The sequence below is a fragment of the Cystoisospora suis genome (assembly GCF_002600585.1).
Source record: "Cystoisospora suis strain Wien I chromosome Unknown contig_9277, whole genome shotgun sequence".
NCBI lineage: Eukaryota > Apicomplexa > Conoidasida > Eucoccidiorida > Sarcocystidae > Cystoisospora > Cystoisospora suis.
This window is the reverse complement of record NW_027162054.1, coordinates 1-9,869: the sequence shown is the minus strand read 5'-3', so window position 1 is coordinate 9,869 and position 9,869 is coordinate 1. Positions and strand designations below refer to the sequence as shown.

The window sequence follows — 9,869 nt, the reverse complement described above, 5'->3', positions numbered from 1 at the left end:
AGGGTGCCTTCAGACAGGACCCGCAAATTCCATCATATGTTCATGAGGTGTAAGCGCGGCCTTACATCCTGCTCGCCGCAACGCAGAAACAGAGCGCTAGGTGTGCTTACCGATACGGCACACCACCTCGGAGCCTCCAGCGCAGCCGCGTGTTTCGTTCTTCCTCTCTCTGAGAGGCCTTCACACTATGGAAGTTTTGTCCCTGATCTCGCCCCCGAGAACCCAGGAAACAACGTCGCTGTTTGCATGGAGACACCAAAAGAGAATTTCTCAAGAAGTCGAATTCCTCCGCCCAGCGCGGAGAACCTCGGCAAGGCTGCTTCTGCGGGGACCAGGGAGGGGCCCCCCAATCGAACTTAGCCATCCAAGTGAGAGATATGAAAGAGAAGTAACACCGTGTGGCGATGCCTGGCGACACTACGAGCCCAGGCGGATTGGTACTGAGTCCGTTACGCTGTGTTCAGAGAAGTGGAATTGTGTGCGATCGTGTCGTGCATGCTTATCATCCATCGAGACTTCTCCTGTAGCCGGCGCACTCGCACTGACATTTCCGAGTCTGACTACCAGTGGAACTCACCTCTCTGCACAACACGAGGCCTTTCCACCTCCCTCTTCCTCAGTCACCCCGCAGAAAATGAATATTGTTCAACTCGCACAGATATAGGCGGTCACCACAGTGGTAGGTAGTCTCCCACCGGGGCTTCGATGCTATCGATACACCAAGCCGCCGCCATGACAATCTACCCAAGCCAGGATCGTCCCAAGATCAGGCTACTGTCCTCCAGTGCTTCTGCTGCTGTTAGTAAAGCCGACAGCACCCTGGCGGTGTGATTGAAGGACCAGTCCCTTGTGGTAAGCGTGCTGCGATGAAACAGTAGCTTGGAACCGCTCTTTTTCCTTAACTTGCAGAGGTGAGCCTAGATCGACAGTTCTGTAGACGTCCTTTGTAGTCAAATGGTTCCAGCGTCGCAGCATCCGTCTTCTACTTCCAGCTGCTCAAACCTCGCCGAGGCTGAGCGACCCGAGCAGCTGGACGAAGCAGCTGTTCCCGGCGCTCTTACAACACCACTAAAAGAGCACTAGATACCCTTGGCTGGTATGGCCTTCCCCCTGCACACGGAGACTAACTCGGTTTTGTTACCCGTCTCCGGTTCAAAATTGAGTCTCTACAGCCGTCCGTTGTATACTGTTAGGGCGCGCAGAACCAAGCTGTAGTCTTCGGTATCAACTCCCAAGACTTCGGGAATCCCGACTATAAACATAATGGAGAGAGCCTCGTTAACGAGAGAGTTGGCGGGGCCGGAGGATCCGCCGGTTGGGATCTCTTCGGCACCGTCGGCGGACATCGGAGGCGAATCTGGGAGTGGGCCGGGAGGGCCGACGGCAGCAGCGCCTGGACATGGCAAAGACAACGAAGAGGAGGCAGGGGGTTCTCAGGCTGTTGGACTGGTGTATCGGCACATCTTCGGAGCAAACGCAGACGTGAAAAATGCGCTGCACTACGTTGAACAGGGGGTTGTAGCTTACCCGGCCGGCCACCACACTGTCTTGTTGTCTGTCGAAAACAAGACCCAGAAGTTCCTCCCTGTCTCCGACGATGCCACTTCCAGCACGTGCCTCACGATGAGCATGAACAGACGGTAATGCTGCCATCCATTCCGCGTGCGCTGCACCTGTCTCACCTCATGGACTACGTAGGCTGGCTGGAGCGCTTGGAGCCCGCCAGGCCGTATGTCTCCAGTGATATATGTTCTGGCTCTTCTTCCCGACAGCGTGGACTCTCACTAGATAGCACTTTCGGACTACGAGTTAGTGGAGACGACTTAGAGACAAGTCATTTCGAGTTTGATTTCAGCAGCCCACGTCTGTGTCAGCCTGTGCCGCCCCCACAAATAGAAAAACTGATATCACAGTCGGAAAAAGTTCCAAAAGAATAGGAAGATCTTACAGGCAGCTACTTTGGCGACAACGCAGAGTCGCGCGCAAATGTTTGCTCCTTTAAGAAGCGGTCGACCCTGCCGCGGCCCCAAGCGCGCCGTAGCTGCCTGAAGAAAATGGAGTTTGAGCTGCTACACCAGCTTTGTGTCACACAGATGCGTACATGAAGATCTCCATGTCGTGTTACGTTCGGAGAGGGACTGGCCACTTCAGGCTGCGAGCGGCACATCCAACGCTGGGACTGGTCCAGACGGTGTATACTTTCTGCCGCGAGACCCCGGGCTGCCGTCGGTGCATGTGCCGCCGAGCTAGCCCGCAGGAGGCCTGTCATTGTCCACCTTTCCGCCTCTACTGAAATCTGTTGGGTCGAGCCTACGCAGGGTTTCTTCGGAAAATCATAGTCTGGGGACATGTGAACGATGGAACAATTTCAACTCCTCATGCGCATCAGGCTCGTATGTCACCCTGGCGGCGAGCTCATGCAAGTAGCCTTTGCTGTGATCCTCTGCTCGGGGTTACCTGCACGTGTCCCTTCCCCTTCATAAGCACCTCTTCCGTGATACAGCTGCGGTACGGCTCGCGCACTTGAACTCCGACGCTGTGGTACGTGAGGCTGTGCGCTCAGGTTTCTCGCAGTGGGTGAACGGTGCGCCCAGCGAGCTTTGGTCACCATCCATGATCTGCTGACAAACAAGAGAAAGAAGTCACTGGCCTTTGTCGAATGCGCTTCGAACACATTCGTCAGTCTCGCTTTTTCAACAGACAGCAAAATGCTGTTGGCACTCGGGGGCCCTCCTGACTGGTGTCTTGTCTACTGGGCATGGGAAAAACCCAAGGTCATTGCATCATACAAGGTAAAGACAGAAGGCGGCACGGGCCCCAGCACATATCCCTGAAACAATGCCTTGTGCTACTACGCTGTTTCCCTTTTGCATCGAGCCTACGGTCAAAACAGTGCAGGGAAAGTTATGTTGACACACACACTTCTCACTTTCTTAAGGGCCAGCCCTCATCACTACAGTGTGGGTGTGTGGGCAGCGTCCTCGAAGGCTGAACGTCAGTCCAAAGTCTGCTGAAACACTCCAGGATGACCCTCTTTGTGTCTGGTATTCGGAAAAGAGTGAGGCTCACCGCGACGCGAGGAAGTCCTTCCAGCTTAGCGCGCAGGTTACCGGTTGTCCGCACTCTCCGCCAACACTGTCCCGTCTTCTTATGTTGACCTACCCCTCTCAAAAAACAGAACTCATACAGGAGATCTTTCCGGATACAGGGACCTTCGGATGCGGAATCTCCTGGCAGTTTTGCGGTGGCTTCTCTTGGCCGTGCTGCTCTCCCAGATTGCGTTCCCCAACAAAGTTCATTACTGCGACTGCTCCTTCAATCCTCTTGACTCGAACATTGTCTGCTTGATCGGAGATGGAGTCAGCCGTCTGATGAAGCTTCAAGAAGGCAGCTTTCGTCCGGTACAAAACCACCTTCTGAAAAGAGAGGGGCAGGGGTACACCTGCCATGCCTGGTTGACGGACGGAAACTTGATTGTTGGCACAGAGGGAGGTAAGAGGAGAACATCCAAAGGGGTAGCGGGTCGTTTCGCGAAGTATGTAGGTGTGCTTCCTCGTCCTCCCGTGTCTCCGAGCAGATCTTTCCAGCCTATGCATGGCTAGACTGGCTCGTAAAATTCTGAGGAGCGACATCTTTTGCTGGGTCGTGATGCCTCTACACAAGGCTGACTGTGGATTCCAGCTCCTGAATGCCTTCGTAGAGGTACGACCTCGGTGTCTGTGCGGAGTGCCCGCAGGGTCTTCGGGCGAGGAAACCGAAGTGTTTAAGATCCTATACTTCTCGCAGTGGACGCTTCTTGAAAGACTCGCGGGCCGTCGGGTGCAGTAGAGACTGCTTGCAGACCGGAACGACTCCTCTGCGCACAGCAGCACAGGCACTGCTGATGGCGAACCCGGTGCGATCAGGATACTGGCTGCGCCAGAGTATCACGTAGAAAACTGTCCAACCAGCGGCGGCCCCAGATATGACTGCAAACCTCTATCAACGCCTTCTGCTGGGCTGCTGCGGGACTGCAGGAGAGCTCATTTTGTTCGATAACGGCGGTGATTTCAGAGGATCTCTGTCGTGTGCTCCTGGGTCAAAGCGATCTGTCTTATGTCTCGTCCCAACAAGTAAAGGATTCGTTTGTGGAGGCGAGGAAGCCACTATTCACATCTACGAGAAAGTAGAAGATGAGCAACAGTACCGTAAAGCAATGGAGCTCAAAGTCGAACATCAGCACAGTGGTAAGCATTCTCTCGGCTTGGTTCGAACTACTTGCAAAGAGGTCCACAGCGCCCAGCTCGTCCTTTATCTCCAGATATCACTGAAACAGCCACGTAATGCGGCCGCTCTGGCTTGAACAGTGACGTGGCTGTGCTGGACTGTCGTTCGAAATAGCATTCTTGAGCTACCCTCTTGGAAAGTACTCTGATGTCACAACTAACCGGAGTGCTGCAGTAACTGAATGTTTTTTCAGGCGCCCGAGTTGCGAGTATTGCGTTGTCACCGCACGAGGATACACTCTGCGTCTGCCTGTCAAACGCCCAGATCTTCCAGCTGTCAACGAAACTTCAGAAAAAGAAAGGATCAGATGAGAACCAGGGGCTGACTTACCTGCATACGGCTTTTCACATCGGCGCCATTCTCGGTAAGCGACTGGAATGGCATGACTGAGAGGCGCAGCTGCTCACATGTTCTGTATCCAGAGACAGCACGGTAAAGAATGGACACCTACCAGTGCCGCTTTGAAACTGCAGAAGAAGTGGCGATCACGCGCCTTCCCCACTGAAGCCTCTCGACTTGAACTACCTTACATAGAAACCGATGTCACTTCACCCGCTACGTGAATGCGTCGCTTCCAGGGATGGACGTCTGTGAACTGAAGCCTCTGATCGTGACCTGCGGCGAAGATAGGTCGATCCGAGTGTGGAACTTCCTTGAGCACACAATGGAGCTTTGCAAGTTCTATTCCGAAGAAGTCTACAGCGTCGCTTTCCATCCGTCGGGGTTCCACGTGCTTGCGGGGTTCTCGGATAAGCTTAGGTAGGAACCTTACGGAGAGACGGAGTACGGGTGTCGCCGGTTCACCTTTGGAGTTGAGGAGTAATGCGAGGTACTTGGGTGTTGAGTGACTTTGTGGGTCGTGGACAACGGCACCTCTGTGATAGAACGGAGCTGGACCGTTACCGCTCCCAAGGCATCACGAGTGCGCTCTCCGTGCCGTAGCAAAGAAATTGCAAAGGTGGTGTACACCAGTGTCCTTAGGTGGCCCTACGAGCTCTTCAAACGCTGGGGTGTTCTAGTATACTTGGCCAACAAACGGTGGCTCTCTGCATCGGAATGCTTGTCCGGTTGCACGAGGCACATGATAATGCCCTGTGTAAACAATAAACCCACGCTCAGCAGCTTGCTGCGCGGACCACACGTGCCACACGTGGAGCAGATAGTTTTCTTTTGCGCGTGTCACCTAAGCAAAATTCATGGTGCGCGGTACACTCGGCGCAAATACATTCCCAGCTAACCGGGAGTCCTCTCTGGTGAATGTCTTCTTTCGTTGCGTGCTTCCGTCTTCGTCGTGCTTGTCCATTTGTCTCATGTTTTCAAGGCTGATGCATCTTTTGCTCGACGATTTAACGACTATGAAGGAATTTCTTATAAAGGGGTGTAGAGAGTGTCGGTTTTCGAACGGCGGACACCTGTTTGCCGCAGTTCACTCTAATTTGATTCAAGTCTACGAAACGTATACCTGCCGGCCTCTGGTCACGCTACGCGGGCATAACTCGAAGGTGCGCTCGCTCTGTTGGTCTCCCGACGATTCCATCCTTGTTTCAACGGGCATGGACGGCGCCGTCTACGAGTACCATGTCATGAAGGTGAGCCGGAGGTGACGGAGATGATGTCGTGTTCCTACCCTTGCCGCTAACGCTTGAGCCCAGGAAGAAGACACCATGGCAGAAAGTCCGTTCGTGACTTTTGCTAGGCAACTTCGTAAAAAGGCGTTTCCGTCTTCTCAATTCTGCTTACTTTTGTCGTAAGTCAGCCGGCCACACTGCAGCACGAGCCGCAGCAAATAGAGAAGTGCTGCCCTAGAGCCGTATCGCACATGCGTGCCACTGAGTCCTTCACCTTTACATTGGACTCTGGCCTGAGGGAGGGGAGAGTTACCTGTCAGGCGCCCTCCTCAGCGATATGTGTATCTCTGCGATACGCCATCAAACGCCTCGCTTGCCGTAAGATGACCTGAACTCTGAGGCTCAGGGATACAACCTGAGAGCCTGATCCGCTGATTCCTTTCTGTCCTCTACTAGGATGGCGCCCGTATATCTGATTGGGTGCAAAAGGGCATAAACTTCAGCAGCGTGGTGCTGTACCGCAAAGAAGGTGACCTCGCCAACACGCTCTTCGTGGTCGGCTCGGATAGTTCTCTCAAAGAAGTCTCCAATTCCCAACTAGTCAACACCTACGACGCGGGATGTGCTCTCTCCTGCGTCGCGCTTCCCCGTAAAACTCGGGCTCTGTTCGCTGGAACGGCCGACCTCGAAGCGCCAGGCCAGCTACGAAGCTATACCTTCCCCTTGACTGGCGAGTACCTTCGCTACCACTGTCATGCCGGTAAGACGGAGCGAGTGCAACAGCTACTACACAGAACTCCGAACTAACGTGGATGTTGTCGGCGAGGACGGGTAAGGCCCCCTGAACCCCTCGGGCGTTGTTGGAGAACTGCCAGTTCGCACGAACATGGAATAGCCGGAGCCACGTGTTAGCCTGGAGGTTCCATCTCCTAATTCTCTCGGAGACAGGAAGGAAGACAGTGAAAGATGTTTGCCGATCTTCATCACCTGTCCTGCTCGTATGTGAAGCCGAGCTGCTTCGTGACTACTTCGTGTGTCGGACTCCACTGGTGTGGGAATACCTGACCGAGGACATACCTGCAACCGCGAAATCTGTGGTTCAGTCTCGGCAACACCACGGATATGTGCGCACTTCGAGTCCCAAGCGGTTGGAAGAACTGCCATCTGAAGTTTAGGTGCTGAGCTATCCTTCTCCCGCCTGGAGGAAAGGACTTTCGCGGAAGAAAAGCGACCCAGTCACCGCTGCGGATTTGCCGTTCGCACCAAGGCTGCGAGAAAGTAAGTTTCCATGCGCTTTCTCTTGGCCTTTTGCAGGACCTGTGCAGCGAATATGCGTGAGCAAGGATGAAACCTTAGTGATATCGTGCGGACTGGACGGGTCGCTGTGCATCTGTAATCTGCTGGACAAAGAGAAAAACGTCGAGGATGAGGACGAATTCAGCTCGTCCATGGACTACAGTGACGAAGTGCTCGTAACGCGCGCGCAAGTGCGGGAGCGGAAGGCACAGATGACGGAACTGGAGCGCCAGGTGGAGGACTTAACAAATCAGATGGACTTCCAGCTTCGCAACCGAGAGACACAGCATAAAGAGCAGCTACTGCAGCTGGAGGAGCGATACAACCACGAGCTCGAGTTGGAAAGGTTAGGCCGCAGGCTCTTTTTTGCACGCGAGAAGTCGAGGACTTCACACAAGGGCGGCAGAGTGGAGTTGCAGGAGAGCAGATCTGGATTTTTGTGACCGTGGCTTCACTGCTAGAATCAATGAGACAGGACTGCTCCAGGTTGCTTCCGGCCTCTGTCTTTCGCCTATACTGATACCAGGAATGCAAACACGAACTCAACGAAGGAGCGCTCCTGCGCTGTTCACTTTACTGTAGGAACAAGTACGACGTCCTACGGGAGGAGAAGCAGGAGCAGGAACAGGAGTTCCTCGAGCAAGAGAGGGCCAGAGAGGAGAAGTACGCCGTTACAATCCAGCAGATGGAAACAAACTTCCAAAACAAAATGACCATTGAGGTGGCCCGCTACCACAAAGTTTTGGGAGAGCGCGAAAGAGATAACAAGGAGTGGGAAGCTCGCCTGAAGCAGGTTACGGAAGAATTCAACTCAAAAATAGCCCGTACGTTCTCTGTCGCCGGATTCGCACGTCTCCCGCCTTCGTGTTTAAGCTGCAGGTAATGTCAGAGAAGCGTTTTTTTTTTTGTTGGCTTTAAGCTTCTCTAGAGACCCTGGGGGTATGCGCCACCAGGTGTCTTCCCGATGCGGCCAAAAGTGCAACGTTCAAGGCTTACTTCTATCGCAGTTTCACAAGCAACAAAGCAGATGGACCATCTCACTTTCTGCTGTCCTGTCCCCCCTAGCTCACAGGCACTCTCCCCAAGTTGTGTGACTTCGCTAGTCTCCTTACCCGAAGAGCCTAGAGTTTGCTTAGTTGGCTACAACAGTTGCTCCTGTCGGCTGTAAGAAGGGAGGCGACTTCATTGGCCCCCCTCCGGCACCATACGACTGAGCGGTTGGACGGGCTGCATTGGCTGTGGCACTCCTACAGAGATGTCCAAAGAATATGAGACTGCGAAGGAGGCCTCCCGGCACGAGTTGGAAAATCTTCAACAGCAAAAGGAGCTCGCCTTGAAAACCCATCAAGAGTTGCTTCGTCAAATCGAGGAAGATGCTGACAGGTTAGCGACACGACCTGAAGCAAAGTGCGCAGCTTCCGCGGCGCTTCACAGAGGTGATTCACGGCTTCGATCCACTGCAAAGAAATGTATGGCTTGATGTCAAAAGCCGGACCCTTTCTCATGTCCTCATCTGCAAGGGAGATCGAGGAGCTCAAGCTTGCATACGAAGAGAAGCTGGCACACGAATCCGCTGAGAAGGTACGACTACGTGGGCAAACCGGTATCCACCGCAAGCGGCACGAAGACTTGAAGGAGCAGATGGAGCTATTGAAAGAGGAGCTGAAGCACAAGGAAGAAACTGCTCAGCGGTATCGGTCGGTGAGTGCAAGCGTGTCCGGCATTGAGCCCGCTGGTTGTCCTTCGACTCTCAGATCCTGAACACGGTGTCACTACTCGAGAGACAAGGTCTCTCGCGGTGCATCCGCATGGGAGTTCTTTGGGCCTCCAGGCGTGCCCCGCTTTCTAGTATCAAGGCGGCTGATTTGGTTAGCAGCGAGCTAGACTGGAGCTCAGCGGCAAGCCAAGCAGACCCAGCTTGACTAGGGGCCTGGGGGCTCCGGACAATCGCTGAAGCTCGCGTAGTGAAGCTAGTTCGACCCGCAGACTCCAGTTTCGGACTCTAGACCTCAACACTAAGCCAATACGAACTCGTTAGTATTTGCTTGTAACCTCTGTGCGCCGTCTCAGACAGTCTTTCCTCTCACAGGGGTGTGCAGTTCTAACACCGAGTATTTTTGCTTCTGCAGTGAATGAGCCCTCTTCTTTTCACGGACGTGTGCCGGCAGGACATTGACAAACTCTTGACCGACAGAGACATAGTGCTAAAAGAGATCCAAGAGCGTGACAGAACCATCGGGGACAAAGAACAGCGCGTTTACGAGCTGAAGAAACAGAACCAAGAACTGGAGAAGTTCAAGTTTGTGCTGGACCACAAAATCCGCGAACTTAAAGCGACGATAGACCCCAAAGACAAGAACATTGCCGAGATGCAGCGTCAGATCCAGGCCATGGACGCTGAGCTGGTCGACTACCACCGTCAAAACAAGCTCTCTAGCTTAGAGCTAGGACAATTAAAGCTAAAGCAGAGGGCTCTACAAGACGAGATTGTAGACCAGAGGCAACAGCTGGCGATAGGAGAACACCAGATGAAAAGGTTGAAAAACGATCTCTACGAATGCGTACAGCATATTCAAGATCCTAAAAGACTGAAATCCTCCATTACCATACTCTATCAAAAGTATATCACTAATGAGGTTAGCAAAGCGGACGTTGACCTGGATATCTTGAAGGAGCAGAACAGGCAGCGGGACTATCTCGAGAAGTCTGTGGAGTCGTTGAAGCGTCGCCTAGCGAAGG

The 9,869-nt window shown here is 53.5% G+C and overlaps 1 protein-coding gene across 1 annotated transcript; it reads left to right on the top strand.

Annotated features, from left to right (window-relative positions):
- Positions 1-1,236: 1,236 nt before the first annotated feature.
- CSUI_011008 (wd g-beta repeat-containing protein) lies at positions 1,237-9,832 on the top strand (the record flags this gene model as incomplete). Its single annotated transcript, XM_068071109.1, has 13 exons — positions 1,237-1,640; positions 2,564-2,792; positions 3,276-3,492; positions 4,017-4,226; positions 4,460-4,630; positions 4,845-5,025; positions 5,588-5,855; positions 6,291-6,594; positions 7,149-7,476; positions 7,713-7,954; positions 8,384-8,513; positions 8,651-8,831; positions 9,299-9,832. Coding segments are annotated over exons 1-13 (3,372 nt in total), but the record flags the coding sequence as incomplete, so codon positions are not given.
- Between the last annotated feature and the right edge of the window lie 37 nt (positions 9,833-9,869).